Genomic DNA, 22,324 nt, shown 5'->3' on the forward strand with positions numbered 1-22,324 from the left:
AGCAGTTGTGGCCCAAAAACCAAAACCAAAACAAATGAACAAAAAATTCAGTTTCCCTTCAGTTGTAATGAAGGAAAGTTAAAACTTTCCATAGATACAGGAGTGAAATATGAGCCTCCTGAACATGTCCATTTGAAAAAGGTCCTGTACAGTGACTATTTCTGGTTAGTGGGATGTTAGGTAAGGAACAGAGATCCGTACAGAAAGGTAGAGGCTCAGGATTACAGAACTAACTCATCTCTGAACTACTCAAATAATAAAAGGTAAACTGAATACTAAATAGTTAACAAAGAAGAAAGAATATGTGTTTGATATAGTATTGAATATTCCTTAATTACTATTATTTTATTAGTTCTTACAAAAAATAACAAATGCAAATAAAAATTTTAAAAGAATAATCTCATTTACATCAAAGTTTACAATATCATACACATTTTCTGACCACCAGTGTGTAACTACATCACTAATCAATCAGTTCTTTTTTGGATTTTGCAGTAACACAGCATAATGGTCTTCAACAAAATGCTGACAATTATTGAGACATTTACCTCCTTTCATAAAGCAAATCAAAAGCAACGACATACAACTTGAAGGTTAGGTAGCAAATCACACAATAAATAAATTACCAAATATTAAGTTTCCAACATATAGATTTCTGACACTTGGTTATACTATATAAAAAAAGATATCAAGACAAAACATTACTAAGGTGCAAACTAAAAACAATGAGTTTTAAACTTGAGAATGATAAAAAGCCAAGCCAACTGTGCATCTCTGTCAAAACAAATATTTTGTACCGGTATACGAAATATTTCCTTTTAAATATCTTTATACAATATTTGCACTGAATGCTTTAAATCAAACTCATATTTATATTTAAGTAAGAATTAAACAGACCACCCAAAATGCTGATTTCCTATCTCAAAATGTTAAGTATTTCAAATGACAACTTCCAGGTGGTATACACAGTGACTATACTATACCTTGTTCCTTGAGTAACATTACAAGCATATTTTTAAGAGTATATTTTTATTTATAGGTCAGATAAAGCTTTATTAAATGGTAAACATTTGAAACACTGCAGAAATACAAGTTGCAAAAAAGAGGTACATTCAGAAGATCTGCTGCTCAAATAATATTTTTTCAAAACCAGGTGGAGGAGTATGATAAAATTCACTGAACTGGCAATCCAAAATAGCACTGTCATCAACTAGAGGTAGGAAAAAAGAAAATTAATTAGAAGCATCACTTTAATTTGAACGAATACACAATAATTATAAACTATTTCCATAATATAGTATCAATAGGCAAAAAGAATATGCACACATGTTGCCCGGGTTATAAAACATAGTACTATTGGGTAATAACAATCACAATAAAGACCAAACTTTGTTAAAATATTAGAAAGATATACATTAAAATATTATTAATAATCATTCTCTATAGTTTAAGAGAAATTTAAGTTTTTCCCCTTTTCCAGGATGTATTGTCTTAATTTGATACAATTAAGGAGTATCACTTTAAAAAGTTTCCTATGAAAAAATTAAAGGTTCACAGGAAGATGCAAAAATAATAAGAATCCTATAAATCCTCCATCTAGCTTTCTCCAAGGGCAACATATTACTTTTTTTTTTGGTTTTTGGGCCACACCCATTTGACGCTCAGGGGTTACTCCTGGCTATGCGCTCAGAAGTCGCTCCTGGCTTGGGGGACCATATGGGACGCCGGGGGATCGAACCGCGGTCCGTCCTAGGCTAGCGCAGGCAAGGCAGGCACCTTACCTTTAGCGCCACCGCCCGGCCCCGGCAACATATTACTTAACGACCACATCACATACATCAATCACATCACATCACATCAAAACCAGAAAACTGACATTGATATCATACTGGTAACTAGACGGCAGGCTGCTTCAACATGTTTCTTTTTTAAGAGCATTTAATCAAGAGAAACAAATGTATATAATCCAAACGAACAGTTTTATATGAATATTCAAAAACAAATCGAGGTTTCATCACACAATAAACTTACTACTATGTGGCAATAAAAATGAATATGATTAAATATAAATTTAAAACCATCGTGTTGAGTATAAGAATCTAGGCCATACAAAACTACAAATGGTATGATTTTGTTGATCTAATAATACACAAATACAAGGTAATCTAGACTGACAAAAACAGTAGATCAGTGATTGTCTGACTGGGTCAGGTATAGGAGAGGTGATCAGGAAACATTTTAAAGGAACAGAGAAAAACATTTTTTCTTTTGGGCCACACCTACTGGTGCTCAGGGCTTACTCCTAACTCTGCTTAGGGATCACTCCTGGCAGGAATCAGGGGGACCATATATGATGCTGGAGGGGTCAAACCCAGGTCAGCTGAGTGCAAAGCAAATGCCCTACCTGCTGTAATATAATTCTGGCCCCCAAGAAAACTTTTTTAAGTGGGGCAAATATGTCCATTATCTTACCCATGGGAAATAACTTCATAGATAATTGTTAAATAAGCATGTGTTTAGTGCACATTACTAAATATTTTCTCACTGACAATAGAAACAGAAGAAAAACTTGAGTTCTAAATTTTAAGTTCATAAAGTCACTAAAATTTTTATCAAGACTAGTTTCAGGGAAGCCAGTCTGAGTTAAAGAACAAATAAACAATACTAAAGGATAATGGAGATTACCCTGTAAGAAACACAGTCATACAGGAGAGGGGAACCACAACACTAGTAAAGGTTGCCAATTGAGGAAAGGGATTTTGGGGAACAATAAGACTTTAAATATTTACAGGCATTAAAGAAGAATAACACCAAGAGATATTGAAATCTAGACTACTGACTTGTTTATCAGCATAAAGGGTAGTAATTTCTCTGTAATGGGATGGAAAAACAGCAAGATAGAAATGGATCTAGAAAGCACCTTCAGAGGGTAAGTTTAGAATGCTGGAGTCTAGGGCCAGAGCGATAGCACAGTGGATAAGGTATTTGTCTTGCACATGGCCTACCCGGGTTCTATCTTAGGTGTCCCATATGGTTCCCAGACCTGCCAGGAGCGATTTCTGAGCACAGAGCCAGGAATAACCCCTGAGCGCCACAGGATGTGGCCTAAACCAAAACAAACGAACAGAAAAGAATGCTGTTATTGTTTTTTTTTTTTTTTTAAATAATAAAGGTCCTTTGTAGTGAAAAGAGAAATTCAAATAATTAATTGATAGCACCTTTTTTAAGAATACAATTCTTGGAAGTACATACTTGTACAGAAACTATAGTACTAATACACATATACTTATGAAAAGCAAGATAATTTCTTTCAGGAGACATTTAACATGTAGGCAATTTTCTAAAAGTTAATGTTTGATTTACTTAAAACTCCCATATCTATTTCCAAAATATTCTTTACAATTACATTTCTTAGTTACCTAAAGTTTCACAATAAATGACTGAAAAGTCTTTGTAAACTCAGTAAATATTTTTGGAGCTTTCTAGAACCTAAGATTACAAGGTAAAAATAGAAACATGGTTACTGCATATTTCAGTATAATCACTGTATTTGGCAAGTGCTTTATTAAAATACATGGGGAAATAAACACATTTAATAATATCTAGTTACTGAATATATTACCATGTTATTCGGCCTTCTAAATGATAGTGATAATTTTAAAAAAATCAAGTGAAAGTTAACATATATCTAATATTTAGAGTTCTTTTTTAGCTTACCATAAACAACTGGATATACTGTCCCACGTATACCTGATGCTGGACAATGCATGTTTTTTCCATTCAAATATACATTTAATTCTACATGGTCATATGTAATACCCTAAGAGTAAAGGAAAACGCTTTTTTAAAAAGATAACGACATAAATGTCTAATAATAACCTAGACAGTCAGAAAGCACTTACTAAAAACCATGAGAACAAAATACTAATCAATTACAGGAGCTTTTTTTTGGGGGGGGAGGGGTCATACCCGGTGGTGGTCAGGGGTTACTCCTGGCTCTGTGCTCAGAAATCACTCCTGGCAGGCTGGGGGTGGGGGTGGGGATGGGGGAACCATATGGGATGTTGGGATTCGAACTACCATCCATCCTGGGTCAGCTGAGTGCAAGGCAAATACCCTACTGCTGTACTATCTCTCCAGCTGCTTTTTTTTTCAACTTTATTGATTAATTGATTGATTGGGTTTTTGGGCTACACCCAGTGGTGATCAGAGGTTACTCCTGGCTCTGCACTCAGAAATTTCCCCTGTCAGGCTAGGGGACCATATGGGATGCTGGAAATTGAACTGGGTCCCTCCTGGGTCTGCTGCCTGCAAGGCAAACACTCTACCACTGGGCTATCTCTCCGGCCCCTACAGGAGCTTTTTTTTTGATTTTTGGGCCACACCCATTTGATGCTCAGGGGTTACTCCTGGCTATGCGCTCAGAAGTCGCTCCTGGCTTGGGGGGCCATATGGGACGCCGGGGGATCGAACCCCGGTCCGTCCTAGGCTAGCGCAGGCAAGGCAGGCACCTTACCTCTAGCGCCACCGCCCGGCCCCTACAGGAGCTTTTTTTAAGGTTTCTAATTTGGTAGAATTCTACTTGAATTGATTTTGAAACAAAAACTGGTGATAACAGAGGGACACAAATTAGAATAGAATTATATTTCATATATGTATTTTTAAGAATATAGTCCAATACTCTTAAATATTTACATTAAATATGAATCCTAAGAGTCCATATTGGAGGTAATATAAATGTCAATAGTTCAAATCCTAGTGTTAAAGTCAGGTAACAAATTTTTGTATTTACAAAATTAAGATGATACATGCTGTAAATGGAAAGACCTTTTAAATTTATTCAGAAAACACTGAATTTCTATGAAACATTACCTAAGTTTACCCTTTGGTGAAGAAAACAGTGATACTTTCATAATTCTACACTTTCACCTTCTACCTGTCCCTGTTTTCAAGTTGCAAAAAAGTGACCTTCTGCAACTCAGTTCCAACGAAGAAATCCCACATTCCTATTTTTGAGGGGCTATAGGGATTATGAATCAGACTAGAGGGACCATACAGAATGCCAGGTATGGAATGTGGGCTGGCTGCATGCAAGACAAGCATCCTATTGCTTCAGCCAAGAAATAAAACATTTCTATATTTATCTTTCTTGATTTCAAATTTGTCAAGCATTACAAAGGTAAAGCTGATGCCTATGACTGAATATAATTAGCAATTAACTTTACGTTGAAAACAGAAAATAGCAGCTTGGAATATTTTTAAAAGCACAACAAAATGAAAGATAACATTTAAACATAAATGATGATACAAAAATATCAATAACAACAACTACTACTATTAAAATACTAGAAAACACTTGATAACCTGAACTACTGGTATGTCAGAAGTACTACTATAGTTCTTTCAAATTTATTCATTTAATTCTTATAACTAGATAAGCATTATCATCATCTCCGATGAAGTATTCAAAGTGAGGTCAATCATTTACTGATGGGATAGTTAAAGCACAACTACAATAAACAATTTACCTATGTTGCACAGCTAGAATGTGGCAAAGCTGGGATTTAAACCCACGCAGTATGTTTCAGTTACACATTTGGTAAGAACGCACAGACATCTCTTGCCGCTTCAGAATACTCGATTGCCATGCCATACTTCTTAAAGCCTTGTATACAGGGGCCGGAGTGATAGTACAGCAGGTAGGGTGTCTGCCTTGCATGTGGCTGACTCAAATGAAATCTCTGGCATCATATATGGTCTCGAACTTGCCAGGAGTGATCCCTGAGTAAGTGTTGAGCACTGCCAGGCAAGGCCCAAAAATCAAAAACAATAGAAAACAATTTTTTTTTCAGTTATGAAGTTAAGTGAAAAGGAAAAACTAGCTTTGAAAAAATAAGAATTGGGGCTGATATAACACCCCACCCCCCTGCCACTGCTCAATTTGACTGGCTTTAAAAAAAAAAAGGAATTGGGGCTGGGAGATAATACAGAGGATAAGGTACTTGCCTTGCATACAGTCAACGCAGGTTTGAAACCTGGCATTCCATACAGTTCCCTGAGCTCCACCCGAGTGATCCATTAGGACACAGCCAAGTGTAAACCCTGAGCACTACTGGGTGTGGTCTAACAACCAAAAATATTAAACCAAATAAGTAAACAAAAAAGACACACACAGAATTAAGAATAACAGTGAGTATCATTCACAAACAAAATGATCACAAAGAAGCAACCACTTCAAAGATTTTAGACTGTGGATAAATATGACTATGTTATCTTAAAAGCCTTTTAGAAGCAGAGAAAGATATTATAGGTGATCTCACTTCAGTTGGAAGAGCAAAAGTTCAAAGAGATCAGTATCAAATACTATGAAAATGTTTTCTCAAGAGCTAGAGAGATAGTACACAAGGAATGTTTGTGTCATGACCTCATTTAGATCCTCAGCACCCAAATATGGTCCCTTAGCACTGCTAAGTGTAGCCAAACATCATGCCTCCTCCCCAAATTCCCTTCAAAGCTTGCAAAGTCAGAGTTGTATTAAATACTGGTTAAGAAATATTCAGAAGAGAAGCAGACTGCTTCGGTTTCCTTCCAGTTTATGAAGCTAGCAGTTTACATCAACAGGTTGTAATCCTGGTGCCTTTTACCATCTGCTGGCCTCACCTGCTAGAAATATCTAGTTTGGAACACAAGCTCCCAGCATAGTAGCAACATCCCAAGTAAAGGAAACAAGTGAGGTGAGCTCTTAATTCCAAAAAGTACAGTCTAGTTCAATTATTAGAAACTAGGTTTGATTCTGCCCTAACAAAAAATCCTGTGTACATTTATTACTAACTGCATGCATGCATACATGCTTGTTTAGTTAATAAGACTCTAAGCTCAGCCTGCTATATTACATAAATCCTGGAATTATCCCATATAAGAAGTGACTTAAAAAACTCCTAAAAAAGAAAAGAAAAGACAACCCCTGCCAGGCACTTAAAAAAGTACCTGGCCCCAGGGGTCACTCGTGGCTCTGCGCTCAGAAATCTCCCCTGGCCAGCTGGGAGACCATATGAAATGCCGAGAATCAAACCGGGCCCCTCCTGGGTCAGCTGCATGTAAGGCAAATGCCCTACTGTTGTCCCATCTCTCCGGCCCCAAGTCTAAGACGTTGCATATCTGCTTTCCTATTGGTGGACTAGCTCTATTCAATACTACGTGAATACTAAATAAACATAAATCACTTGTTTGGATATTAAAACCTATTTTTTTTTCATTTCTCCTCAACAATGACAGAGGATTAAAATTCTATACATATGAAAATATTTTTCCTATTTTTGAATTTGTTCTTTGTTTCCTTTCCTACGTCACTGCCAGTAATTTGATGAACTTTGTTCCCAAGTGTTAAGACTAAGGAGATAAATATGGTAGAGGAATGTCTTGTTTCTCTTGCTTCTGCATGTACTTATTCTCTTAGTCTTCCTTTTAGAAGAATGGGCATGGAATACTCAGTCTAATTTAACAATGCTGACAAACTAAAAATGGTTCTTAAATCTGTCATTTCTATGAATGAAGCAAGAATTACACAATAGAAGCTTAGTACATCAACAAAAAAAACCATTTGTAGCTTATCATCTTTTTTTCTGTTTGAATTTCATCTTTTAATATAAACAGATTGACAGCATCAACTCGACTTCAAGATTCTTTTTTAAGAAGTAACTATTCGGGGCCGGAGAGATAGCATGGAGATAGTGTGTTTGTCTTGCATGCAGAAGGACAGTGGTTCAAATCCTGGCATCCCATATGGTCGCCTGAGCCTGCCAGGAGCAAATTCTGAGCATAGAGCCAGGAGTAACCCCTGAGCACTGCCAGGTGTGACCCAAAAACCAAAAAAAAAAAAAAAAAAGAAGAAGAAGTAACTATTCAATTAAGGGTGTTTCACATTATAGGCATCTGGCAGTGATCTGCAAATATTGAACCAACTACTGAGAAAGAACAGGGTAAAGAACAAATTTAAAAATATAGTTTAGGGGCCAGAGAGATAGCACAGTAGCAATTGCCTTGCAAGCAGCCAACCCAGGACCTAAGGCACCCCATATGGTCCCCCATGCCTGCCAGGAGCTATTTCTGAGCTGATAGCCAGGAGTAACCCCTGAGCACCACCGGGTGTGGCCCAAAAACAAAAACAAAAAATAGAAAAATATATTTATATATATAGTTTAAAAACAGTTTATATTATTGTCCACTTTTGACTATAATAATTGAGAAAAATTAATATCAATGATTTACATTCAATTATATGACTAATTGTCCTTTTAAAAAATTATAGGGAAGAGAGGAGCCGGAGAGAGAACACAGTGGTAGGGTGTTTGCCTTGCATGCAAAAGGACAGTGGTTCGAATCCTGGCATCCCATATGGTCCCCTGAGCCTGCCAGGAGTAACCCCTGAGCACTTCCAGTGTGACCCAAAAACCAAAAACCAAAAAAAAAAAAAAGAATTATAGCAAAGAGAAAAGCAAACTATAGATAAAAATCTTAAGTTCTACATCTTCATCTCTAAATTACAAGTTTACCAAATAGATATTGAGGGAGTGGAGAGATGGCATGGGACAGGGAAGAGGAGCATACAGGAGGGGAGTTATGGACAGCTGCAGAGAGTAACAGACACTTTGGGGGTGGGCATAGTATGGCAATATTGTGTGGCTAAACATTTAGTGTGGCTAGAGCATAAATATTTAGACCCATTAGTGACCCATTTTTACCTCAAATAAAGTACTGTATTCAATTAATAAAATTCCTTAATCAAGTAACCTTATCTGTGTTAGCATTAGAAATTTTCCTTCATTATTTACAGATTCCTTTCAGTTAGTACTAGATCCAGGACCCCAAGGTTCTGTTTATAAGGCACCTTTGCTAAAGGAGAGCCTCAGCTCTGTTCTCATCTGATGTTAATAGACTCAACTCAGTAGATATGGTTCCTGGATGGTACTATATGAAGAGTATACAGAAAAAGCAGAGAGACATCTTTAATTATATTTTCAATCTTAATTTATATTTAATTATATTTTCAAAAACTTACATATATCTATTTGGGCAACTAAGGAGAAAGATCTTTTTTTTGGGAGGGGGGAGTTTGGGCTGCACCTGGTGGCACTCAGGGTTACTCTTGTGCTCAGAAATGCTCCTGGCAGGTTAGGGGGACCATATGGGATGCCAGGGATCAAACCCGGGTCTGTCTTGGGTTGGCCATGTGCAAAGCAAACACCAGTACCACTGTACTATCACTCCAGCCCCAAGAGAAAGATCTTAATAAGCTCAGTTTAATGATAAGCCCAGCTTTCCAAAAATAACATCTCTATAATCAAGTCTTAGAAAGTGGAGCTCAGTTCTTTGAGAAGCCTTCAAATAGTTTAATAAGATTTAGTTTAATGATGACCAATGCTCCTGATAAAATTACTACTGTAACTCCTTTATGGGGGAGAGGTGAATAAGCCATACCCTGTAAAGTTCAGGGGTTGTTCCTGACTCTAAACTCAGAAATTTCTTCTGCAAGTGCTCTAGGGACTATAAAGAATGCCATGTGCCCAAGGGACTATAAAAGGATGCCATGGATTGAACCCGAGTCATCAGTGTGCAAAGCAAGAACCCTAATCATTGTACTCTCTCTCTAGCCCCACTACTTTGACTCTTTAACAGAAACTCATAACAAATTTTCTCTAAGATAGCTTTAGTTCCAAAAATACCTAATGTTTTCTAACATAAGGGTCAGAAAAGGGCCAGAACAATAACACAAAGGCAGGACATTTGCCTTGCATGTGGCTGACCTGGGATGGACCTGGGTTCGATCCCTAGCATCCCATCTGGTCCCCTGAGCCTGCCAGGAACAATTTCCAAGTGCCACCGGGGATGGCCCAAAAACAAAACAAAACAAAAGGGTCAGAAAATGTTGATTAGCAGCCAACCAACCATTAATACCCCCTGAATGGAAAAGAAGGACCCACAATAATTTACCTAGCCTATAGCAGTTTGAATAGCATTTTTATTTTCCTTGAAAAACTGTCAGATAACAGCAGCAACATCTATATCAAGTATCACTTCAATTAGATCCAATTCCAATGACTTGTCATATAAACCAAGGCAAAACTATGTAGGTATACGAAGAGCAGTTCAAGTTTAGTGATTTACTATGGGAAAGAATTCCCTAAGAAAACTCACCACCACATCTCCCTCCTGTGGAAGACTGTTGGCTGGCAGTCGGTTCTTCTCCTCATTGTTGTGGTACAGGGCTCCATCATTTCTCATCACTAGGCTGTGCACATCACGCCCAAGAGGAATTTGATTCAAGTTAACTTTCTGAGTTGCAACGCCAATCCCCCAGATTCCTGAAAATGAAATAGTTTAAATGTCCATAAAGTATGAGAAATATAAGTTATTGAGGGGCTGACGTGACAGTACAGTGAATAGGTGATTTGTCTTGCATCAACCTATTTGACTCGTGGCACACCATATGATTCTCAAGTACCAACAGGAGTGAATCCTGAGCACAGAGCCTCCAGAAGTAAGTCCTGAGCATGCTCTAGATATAGCCCAAAGCCCCAAAATAAAGTTATTTAAAAAGTAAGAATATGGGTCTGGAGAGATAGTAGAGTGGACAGGGCATTAGCCTTACGAAGAACCAAATGGAACTCAATCCACAGCACCCTATATGGTCCTGAGTGATGCTTGAGTGAAAAGCCAGGAGTAAGCTCTGATCACTGCCAGGTGTGGTTCAATTGGACCCTCTCCAGTACCCCTCAAAAAGACAGGCTGTAACAATTCCAGGACAAACTACTTCAAGTTGAAGTGTTTCACCTGTAGTTATTCAATAAGATTTGTGTGATCTGAGGGAGGGGACCAACAACATTTTTATATTATACTGATGTCAAATCTTATGCCATACTGATCAGGGTTTATCAATCTTGAAAATTTTGATAAAATTGTAACATTTTTATTAAGATTTATGAAAACTATAAATGGCTGCTCACCATACTGAGGAAGCAGTATTGCTAAAGAATGAAATTCTGTTAGTGCTATATATAACATTCTTTTTGTTTTTATTTTTTTGATTTTTGGGCCACACCCAGGGCACGCAAGTGTTACTTCGGCTCTACACTCAGATTATCCTTGGCAGACTCAGGGGACCATAAGGGATGCTGGGAATCAAACTGGCCACGTGCAAGGCAAATACCCTACCCACTGTACTGTCCCTCCAGTCTGAGCTACTCTTATTTCTTCAATTTTAGGCTGTATTAGAATAAAAACAGAACTCTTAAGAAATCATTTGTTGGGAGCCAGAGAGATGGTTGCTCTTGACTTGCAACCCACCAACCCTAGTTTGAATCTCCATCACCATTTATGGTCCCCTGAGTACTATCTCCTAACATAGAGCCAGGTATAGCCACTGAGCAATACGGAGTATGGACCCCAAATAAAAAATAAATTAATAAAAGAAATAAACCATTTGTTTTAGCACTAAGAAAAAAAGCACTAATTTTAGCACTAGAGCATATAACCAAGTTTTAGAAGTCATATCAAAATAGCTTTGAAAGGTAATTTGTCAGTGTTTGATTTTCCTTGAAAATAATGTGTATTTTTTTGGGTTTTTTTGGGCGATGCCCAGCAGCGCTCAGGGGTTACACTTCAGGCTCTGCACTCAGAAATCGCTCCTGGCAGGCTCAAGAGATGATATGGGATGCCGGGAATTGAACCCAGTCTGTCCCGGGTTGGCATCATGTAAAGGCAAACTACCTACTGCCTATCACTCTGGCCCCTTTTTTCATATTTTTAAAGAGACATATTATCAATCATCTATTTTTTTTTTTTTTTGGTTTTTGGGCCACACCCGTTTGACGCTCAGGGGTTACTCCTGACTATGCGCTCAGAAATCGCCCCTAGCTTGGGGGGACCATATGGGACGCCGGGGGGATCAAACTGCGGTCCGTCCTACGCTAGCGCTTGCAAGGCAGACACCTTACCTCTAGCGCCACCTTCCTGGCCCCCAATCATCTACTTTTTTTTTTTTTTTGGTTTTTGGGCCACACCCTGTGACGCTCAGGGGTTACTCCTGGCTTCTTGGGGGACCATATGGGGTGCCGGGGGATCGAACCGAGGTCCGTCCTAGGCTAGCGCAGGCAAGGCAGGCACCTTACCTCCAGCGCCACCGCCCGGCCCAATCATCTACTTTTAATGTTAAAATAAATAATCTCTTGGCAGGAGCTATAGCTCAAGTGCCAGGAATATGTACTGCCTGGGTATGATCCCCTGCACAGCACTGCCCCCCTCCAACACGATTGGTATTTCTTTTTTTTTTTTTTTTTTTTTTTGGTTTTTGGGCCACACCCGTTTGATGCTCAGGGGTTACTCCTGGCTATGCGCTCAGAAGTCGCTCCTGGCTTGGGGGACCATATGGGACACCGGGGGATCGAACCGCGGTCCGTCCTAGGCTAGTGCTGGCAAGGCAGACACCTTACCTTTAGCGCCACCGCTCGGCCCCACGATTGGTATTTCTACACAATCATATGAAATGTATCAAATTTTATAATTTTTGCTCTCTCTTGAGCTGGAGGCTAGCTCTAGCCGCATGGGGCTTGGAGAGACCCCATGTGGAAGGCCTTCTCCCTAACTTGGGTGCGCTGGGAGCCTTGATAGGCCCCCAGCCTTCCCCTCTTCTGCCCCCAGCCTCCAGGCCTTCTGGGGTGGCAGCCCAGGCGGCCAGAAATGGTGGGTCTTAACTTGGGGTTTGCTAAGATTTGCTCGGTTGCGCTAAGTTTGTCACGGGCAATTTCTGACTAGTCCACATATGGAAAACCGCGCGGGGGGGGGGGGGGCTAGTACCCCCGCACGCACTGTATGTATTAAGAGTATTCCTTATCTCTATGTTATGTTTTGCATATCCATAATGTCCATTTTGTATTCTGCCCTTTCCCACACCGCTACAAAGCTCATTTTTACTACTTAACTCTCTCACCCCCACAAACATCACTAACCGACATTACTCTTTAACTTCAGTACTGCACAATCCTTATCACAGACCAAAGCTGTGCATTGTGTGTAACAACCCAAAACTGTTCAAAAGACATAAAATGGACACGTATTTCTTTAGAATATTTTGTGTTTTTTCCTCTGACATCTGTAAGTCTTACTAAATATTCTCTTCTACAGTGACGATTCTAACCACTTTTTATCTTCTCTTTATGAGCTGTTCAACAAGGAATTTTGGTGAGAGAGTCCCCCAGTTTAATGCTCTGATTGAACCATGTCAGGGGGATTATTGGACTTGTTCTTATGGCCCCCATATGCGCCAATAACACCACGTGCTCCTTTTTTGCATAGGCACATTAAAATGGGAAAATACTATACATACAAATAAGATCCTACCTAATAGAAATTGGAATACACAAATCTTGTAGTGCAAAGGGACCTTACTCCCTGAACATTGACATAACGACCTGGCACAGGCCTCAGAAGAAAGGGTATTTTTCATTCACCACTGAACCAGGGAAGCCATCCACGAAACATCCAGGTTTGTCTATAATATCACCTGGAAGCAATCCTCTACCACGGAAGACCCTACCACTGCTCAGACAGAGTCTCAACAGAGACTTCCCTTAACACTGAGAAGACTTAACAACAACAACGACCTGCTTACAGGACAGGGCTCTCTGCATTGCCCTTTAATGGTGAGGTGAAACGAGGAGACACCCCACATCCTGACTTCAATGTAGGATATGCAGATTCCAGGATATTTAATACAGAAACATGATACCAACAACAGAGACTATGTGAAAAATAAAAGTGTGCTGGCACTACAGACAATGTCTTGGATTGAACGATCTAACTTGCTTGGAGCCTAGAGTTGGTCTTATGCCAGGAAACTTCAGGGGTAGGGTCTCTTTGTATTTAGGCCAAGGTTATTCCTTTCCATGCCTCTCATATTTTGGTGGGCCTATGCAAACAACAATTGGCACTCTAACACCGTTTTTACTGTGCTCCTTTGACTCTAATCCTTAAAAAAAAAAAACACTTAAAATTTGAGGTTAACTTAAGCTAATATGCATGTTCATGAAAATGTAAAAAATACTATGCCTCTAATGTTTAAGGAGTTACGTAACTTTTATGGCTTTAGATTGCCTTGTGTGCTGTTAAGAAATATTATAATGTGTTACAATCTGGGGACTTGAGGGACAAAGTAATTGTACATGGATTCTGTTTTATTTACCTTAATGTTCTTTGGCTGAAAGTTCAAAGTTAAGATATCAGTAAGGGGACTTCTTTTGAGAATTATGTTATGGGTGATTGTCCTTCCACTGTAACTTTACCTTGTCCTCTGTCTTTGCATCTTTATTCTCATAATTAAAAATTAAAAAAATTAAAAAATTTTTTATAAGTTTCAAATTATACTATGATTTCTGAAGACATAATATAAATATAAATATAAATATACCTAGGACTGATTTTCAACACTTTTACTGTGCGCTGGCACTGGTCTGAGGAATGGCAGTTGAAAACCACTGGCCCAAGAAATGAGAAAGTAGCCCTTAGAGTTGTATTTCCTTGATTAAAATCCAGACTGATTCAAGCCGGATTTGGCAACCTACTCATTTTTCTCTGATACCTCACCTGTAAATTATGAACTGAAATAGTACTCAACAAAAAAAGGTTATTAAAAGATACAATCCTGGGGCCAGAGCGATAGTACAGCAGTAGGGCATTTGCCCTGCACGTGGCCAACCCAGGATGAACCTGGGTTTGATCCCTGGAGTCCCATATGGTCCCCCAAGCCAGGAACAATTTCTGAGTGCATAGCCAGGAATAATCCCTGAGTGTTGCTGGGTGTGGCCCAAAAACAAAACAAAAAAAGATACGATCCAAATACTTTCAATACTTGCAATAGTGCTGTATGTGGCTATTCAGTATTTATTTTAAACGTTTGTTTTTAAGTTTTTTTTTTTCTTTTTTTTTAATTTCAGGATCTGTGCACCTTTTGGACCACATGCAGTTCAGGGATTGAACCAGGGAAGGCCACATGCAAGGCCTTAATTCCTGTACTAAATCTCTGGCCCTCAAGTGTTTTGAAATGCCAGTTATTATTTTAATATTCTTTAAAAGAATATTTTTGGAACGGAGCAATAATACAGTGGGTAGGATGTTTGCCTTATACATGGCTGACCTGGATTTGATCCCTGGCATCACATATGGCCTCCTAAGCACTGCCAGGAGTAATTCCTGAGCACAGTTAGGAGTAACCCCTGACTAGGCAGCCCCCAAACAAACAAAAATAAATTAAAAAGTTTTTAAATCTACACAATGAATTCAAAGAAGTTAAAATTCCATTTAAGTTCCAGAACTATTTCAAGCATTATCCTTTGAGAAGGAAATGACTGCTTTAGTCATTGCTCATTGCACTACAACATGCAGTGAATCGATGTAACAAAAAACATTAATGATAAAATATAAAGTCATTTTCTAACTCTATATCTCAAGTCAGTAAAACTTTTAGTATAAAACTTTTGGTTTAAGGACCAGAGAGATAGCACAGTGGTAGTAGGGTGTTTGCCTTGCACGCAGCTGACCCAAGACGGGCTGCGGTTTGAAATCCAGCATCCCTGAACCTGCCAGGAGCGATTTCTGAGTGAACAGCCAGGAGTAACCCCAGAGCGCCCCTGGGTGTGACCCAAAAACAAAAAAAAAACACAAAAAACCTTTTGGTTTAGGATGAATTTTTTTTCTTTTTTTTTTGCAGGGCCTGGGATTAAACCTAGGTTTAATCCTTAAGCACTCCCCATGTATTTGTTCCCAGGTATATTGTTGAGAATATCATCCAAACTGAAAACTCAATTTTTTATAAGATTAAGGGTCAAAAATATGGGTTTCTTTTCAGAAATTAGGCCAACCTGGGTTTGTTTCCCAGCACCCGATATAGACCCTAAAACATCACCAGGATTGATTCCTGAGCAAGTGCTTTACTTGAGAAGATTGCAATGACCTGAGATATTTTGCTGCTAGTGAGCAACGTAATAAAAGAATGAAATGGGGGAGATAAGATAGCACAATGCAGCTCTGACTTTGGTTCAAATCCCAGCACAGCCAGAAGTGGCCCCTGAGATCAAAGTCAAGAGTTACGATGCAATGCAATGTATGGCCCTCCAAAAAAGTAAAATGATGACAGTTTCATATCTACCTTATATACATAGGAAAATCAATATTTAAAATTAATATAAAAAAGTAATGTTTGGGCCCGGAGAGATAGCACAACGGCGTTTGCCTTGCAAGCAGCCGATCCAAGACCAAAGGTGATTGGTTCTAATCCCGGTGTCCCATATGGTCCCCCGTGCCTGCCAGGAGCTATTTCTGAGCAGACAGCCAGGAGTAACCCCTGAGTACTGCCGGGTGTGGCCCAAAAACCAAAAAAAAAAAAAAAAAAAAAAAAAAGTAATGTTTTACATCGCTTATGCTAGCTGAGTAAAACTATGGTTGATATACTATATCTAGTTTTCTTCCTATCTAGTGCTTATATTAATAACGCAATATTTCACTATAAGTGTCTTCATAATAAAGACTTAAAAAATCTCCATTTATAATATAGCCACATTTAATATTTAAATTGTTTTTTTCTTTTTGGGCACACACACCCAGCTGTGCTTATGGCTTACTCCTCCTAGTTCTGTGCTCAGAAATCACTCCTGGTGGTGCTTTAATGCCTACCAGCACTTCTCTCTCTCCTCTCATCCGCCCCTCTCTGCTTTGGGTTCACACCTAGCAGCACTCAGAGGTTACTCCTGGCTATGTGCTCAGGAATCACTCTTGGCAGGCTTGGGGGACCATATGGGATGCAAGGGACAGAACCCTGGTTGGCCATGAGCAAGGCAAATGCCCTACGCATTGTGCTACTGCTCCAACACCAACTCCAAATATTAAAAAAAAGAAAAAGAAAAAAAAAAAGAAATAGACTTTTGGCTTCTATCAGAATTCTAAATCTGATTACTTCAGAAAGTTCTGAATCATGGTATCTTAAGATAATATTAAGAAACAAAACCCTCAGAAAGATAAATATCATTATACAAACCTGTGGACTGAATTTTGAACTCAAAGTAACTTTTGTTTTGATGTAAAGGTGCACTGGCTAAACAACCGCCAGTTCCACATATTCTTCTTCCATTTTTCACAATGACAACATCTGTTCCTAAACAAGAAAAGCAAACACGTGTGAAGTTTTGTATTTTTTTTATCCAAAATCATGGTTCATTTTTGCTCAACTTTTAGCTATTGATCCACCAAAAATATAGATGCTATTTGCACTTTAAACTACAAAAACTGTTGTGAATTATTTTAAATACTTCCTCATTTTTACCTGAGAGAATATTTATATTTCCTATACATTTAATTTATTTATTTTAATTGGGGCCATATCTGGCTGCGCTCAAGACTTACTTCTGGTGGTGCTTGGGAAACTATGTGGTGCCAGGATCTAACTGAGGCAAGCACCAAACCACTTACAGTTTTGAAATGCTCTCAGGCAAGCATAGGTTACTTACAATTTGTAACACATAAATCAATTATATGATAAATGTCTTAAATAAGGTGATAGGCCTTTAAAAGAGACGTTGATAAACTGGTACAATTTTCAATTCAATCGACATAATATACTGCATACTGATATTTACTAGATACAATATACTCTGCTAGTTTCATAAGTTAGTCAAGAACTGAAGAGAATATGAAATGTAGAAAGAACATTTACATACTTTAAGTAGCTGACACCAACAGTTTAATTTAAGATAATAAAGTTTAGGATAATAAAAATGCTTTAATATTGCTACTCTTGATCATATTGCAATATGCAAACAAAAATCGTTTTTTTTGTTTGTTTGTTTGTTTTGCTTTTGGGTCACACTCAGCAGTGCTCAGGGACTACTCCAGGCTCTATGCTCAGAAATTGCTCCTGGCAGACACAGGGGACCATATGGAATCCCGGGATTTGAACCACCGACTGTCCTGTATCGAATGCTTACAAGGCAAATACCCTACCGCTGTGCTATCTCTCTGGGCCTGGAAACAAAAATTTTAACATAATTAACTGTACTTTATTTTCTTTGAGTATTTTACCTAAATATCATTTGGTAAGTAAAAGAGACAAAAACTGTCTCTTGATAATAAACCCAAACCATGTCTTTTCCAAACCTTGATTTAGGAAAGTATGTCTATCAGAGCACATAAAGAGATTTCATTCTGCTACGTGAAAAACATCCATGAGCTTGAGTGTAGAACAGTAAGATGCGTGCCTTCCATGCACTGCTCTGGTTTTGATTCCTGGCATGCCTATGGTCCCTAGAGTTTACCAGAAGTGATCCCTAAGTACAGAGCCAGGAGTAAGCCAGGTGTGGCACGCACGCGCGCGCGCACACACACACACACACACACACACACACACACACACACACACACACACACACAAAACAGACAAACATCCCATAATACACTAATGCTCATGACTCCCAAGATCTACAGTACATATTCCCACTTCTTTATAATAAATGTACAAGTAAGCAGGTTAACCTGTGAGCGAACCATATGGAAATCCTCCAGAGCTGGATAAATGAAACTACACTAGAGTAACAATAGTTATGAATAATGTGGTAGGTGTCCCATAATAAAATTCATATTTAAACAGAAAAATATTGGGATCAAATACTAAAAGTGCAAATTTTTGAAATTGTATCATAATTCTAAACTGATAAGAAAAGTTCTTAAGTTTTCTTAAAAGTTGAATACTATCGGGAGAGTTGGCTAGCAGGGCTAGGGGGCTGCAGGGGAGCCTGGAGGGCGGGCAGGGAAAAGAAATGAGAAAAAAAAGTTGAATAAAATCAAGCAAGTATTCAACATTCATTTGCACTCATTTTTTCTTTATAATGTTAGGCCTCTAATTCTGGGAAAATACCTATATAAATAATTTATACTCAGTTACACCATCTAGGCCTGGAATGCAGCCAGGGCTCAGCTTGTCCCTAGCAGCAAAGACCACATAGTAGCTGGCGCTTGCTCAACAAAGAACTGATACAGAAAGGAAAGAATGTGTTCTGTTAATGGGCTTTGTAATGGACATGCAGCATCTATGTTCCATTTCCCAACAGATATCCCACTAGAGACTTAAGAAGTTCCAAGAGGGGCTGGAGCCAAAACCCAGAGGGTAGGACATTTGCCTTGCATGTTGCTGACCCGGGTTCAATCCCCAGCTTCCAACATGGTCCTCCAAACCTGCCAAGAGTTATTTCTGAGCGCAAAGCCAGGAGAAATTCCTGAGTGCTGTTGGGCATAGCCCCAAAACCAAAAGTGAAAACAAAAAAAGAAGTTTTAAGGAAGCTAACTTAATCTCTGGCTTTGGTCGATACAATTATGACCTGGGCTAAATGAATAAGTATATTTCTAATTTCCTGGCCACAGTGATGAGTTTCCCTCAAGTCAAAGTGTTCTTTTTATCTGAGCCAATTTCTCATTGACATAGTCTCAGGACTTCTGCAGGAGATAAAATAGACACTATCATTCTTGCTGGACCATAATGAGAAAGCCCAGGGAGTTGCTGCATATTATCTGGAAGCCAGTCTTCAAAGATAAGCAGTAGAAAGCAAAGTAAATAAAAAGTACAACATAAAAAAAAAAATGCAGAAAACTTATGACCCCAAACTGAAGCAAATTATAGAAATAGATTTAAAATAAAAATGAATTTTAAATTTTAATTTTTTGTTTGGAAGCTACACTCAGAGATGCTCAGAGTTTTTTCCTGGCTCTACACTAGGGATCACTCCTGGTAATACTCTGAAATACCATATGGAATGCTAGGGACTGAAACCAGGCTGGCTGTGTGCAAGACAAGTGCTGTATCTGACTTTCAAATTTTAAGATATAAATTACCATAGTGTCTATTTAAACTTTATATGGAAACATGTCCCTCTGAGAAACATAGGATATCATAATCCAGAAATGGGAATATAACTGGAGCATACTACCAACATAAAAATAAGATAATGATGGAATTTTGTTTGAGCTAATTGTTTTTTTTTGTTTGTTTGTTTGTTTGTTTTGGGCCACACCCAGAAGCACTAAGTAAGCTACTCCTGGCAGGCTCAGGGGACCTTACGGGATGCCAAGGATGGAATCCAGGATGACAATATGCAAGGAAAATGTCCTATCCGCTGTGCTATCGCTCTGGCCCCATGCTCTTGTCTTTTATATTTTGGAATAAAAAGCATCACCATATGTAGTTCCAGAGGCCTGATCCCCATCTCCTCCCCTGGAGGCCCCTGAACATTGTGGGGTGGCTCGAGCGAGCAATCCTTGGCACTATAGGACCAGCTATATTTCATCTTCAGGCCTCAGCATCCTGGCTAGCTAAGGCTCACCAGAAAGGCTTCACTCCCCTGATTCTCAACTTCTGTTTGGGAGGCAAAAAACAGATACTAGTTATAAGAATAGATACAAAAATCAAGGAACACTCTCATGAGCAAACTGTAGAAATAATCAGGAGCTGGCAACAAAGTGGCCCTTTACTGTGTTTTCAGCACCTAAGAAAAGTCCACTACTGAGAATGGTTCAATAAACATCAGATGAGTGAAGAAATAAATGGAAGGAAATATTTTCTGGGGGAAATGATAGCACGTGGACATCCAAGGTCTATAGTGATGATGGATAAGAAATAATTTAAAGATGTCTACACGTACATATTTATGTATTAAATTTTACACCTGGGATATCTATGAATTAACAGTACAAAGCCATATAATAGTATACTTGTGATTCAGTACTTGTGTTTTCATACATAGAAAGAAAGAACATTGTCTCATAATTTTCTCCACTCAAGATCCCTCTGGCATGAAGAATATTTACAGAATGCTGGTAGATAAAACAGGTATCGGACCAAATAGTTACTTTATGACAATATCACAAAGTATTTATTTAAACAAAAGCTACAATGTAGCCCCCGGATCCACCACGTAAGAAGCTAGGGTCTAGAAACAGAGATGTAACAGATATTATAGAGAATCTAGGAAAGGGGAGTTTTGTTGGGGGAAAAAAGAAGTGTGGGACTATCTATATTCGGCATAGAATAACGTACAACAAAAACCAAGCGCTTTAACTGGACCAACCACAGTGGAAATCTCTCCTTGTAGAGTAATAATATTTCTGGCACATGCAATGATAATAGGTGAGGACAATTTAAGTCAAGGTGGGGCTGGACGTCAGGCCTACATCTGCCCACTGGAAATTCCAGGAAGGAAAACACAGACAGAAGCAAGCGAAGCAGCAAAGCGTGCTTACATCATTGTGCAAGAGCCAGGCCCATCGGATGAATCAATCGCCAGCACCCCAAAGAGTGACTAAGGAGGCGATGGGAAGGAGGTTGCGCCAGAAGGCGCAGGTGCGAGCCACTTAGGCCTTTTGCCTTGCTTTTGCCTTGAGCAGGGGTGAGGAAAATCTCTTCCAAGGAGATGAGACGAGCCCAAAGGGGCATTTGCCTGGCACGCCTGGCTGATCCAAAGGGGAGCCACCCCCCAAAAAGGGGGTGCCTGGCGGGTGAGCAAGGGCAAGCGAGGGGCTCACCCATGTGCTGCGTGTCCAGCTGCACGGCCGGCATCTCCTTCAGGGGGATGTGGCCCGTCCCGCCGTCGCGGCAGCAGCGCAGGCAGCAGAACACCGACGAGGCCATCGCGGGGAGCGCCGACGGGCTCTGCCCAACGACCCCGGCCGCCGCGACGCCGCCCTCGACTCGCCTTTGGCGCCGCCTCCCGCCGGGCCCGGGCGCCGCGGGCTTCGTCCGGGCCGCGGAACCGGGAACAGCGACCCCTGCGGTCGGGAGGGCGCAGCGCAGGCTGAAGAAAAGCCGAGTCGGGTCGGGCGAAGGGCGGAGCGTCTATGTGGGCGGGGCGTCGTGGTGGGCGTGGTATAGGGAAGTGGGCGGGGCAGCGCCTATGGCCGAGCTCCTGAACCCTTGGCAAGGGTCTTGTTGCCTTTATTTTTATTTATGTGTTTATTTATTTATTTTTATTTAAACACCTTGGTTACAAACATGATTGTGGTTGGGTTTCAGTCATATCAGATGACACACCCCCCATCACCAGTGCAACATTCCCATCACCAATGACCCAAATATTCCTCCTCCCCTCCCCGCCCCCACCTGTACTCTAAACAGGCTTTCCACTTCCCTCATATATTCTCATTGTTAGGATAGTTCGGGATGTGGTTATTTCTCTAACTCAGGGGTCTTCACACTTTTTAAAGTGGGGGCCGGATTATGGTTCATTTGAGAGCTGGA

The 22,324-nt window shown here is 39.6% G+C and overlaps 2 protein-coding genes across 2 annotated transcripts in view; both read right to left on the bottom strand.

Moving 5' to 3' along the window:
* The window catches only part of EBPL (EBP like), a 550,113-nt gene that overhangs the window by 314,141 nt on the left and 213,648 nt on the right, over positions 1 to 22,324 (bottom strand). The gene's annotated exons all lie outside the window — the stretch shown is intronic.
* On the bottom strand, positions 331 to 21,787 carry SPRYD7 (SPRY domain containing 7). The gene is made up of 5 exons (XM_049778856.1): positions 21,613 to 21,787; positions 17,084 to 17,200; positions 10,195 to 10,361; positions 3,718 to 3,820; positions 331 to 1,210 (listed from the first exon to the last, which is right to left on the bottom strand). The coding sequence occupies exons 1-5, from the start codon at positions 21,716 to 21,718 to the stop codon at positions 1,113 to 1,115; spliced, it is 591 nt and encodes a 196-aa protein (XP_049634813.1). The 5' UTR covers positions 21,719 to 21,787; the 3' UTR covers positions 331 to 1,112.

The sequence above is a fragment of the Suncus etruscus genome, chromosome 8 (assembly GCF_024139225.1).
Source record: "Suncus etruscus isolate mSunEtr1 chromosome 8, mSunEtr1.pri.cur, whole genome shotgun sequence".
NCBI lineage: Eukaryota > Metazoa > Chordata > Mammalia > Eulipotyphla > Soricidae > Suncus > Suncus etruscus.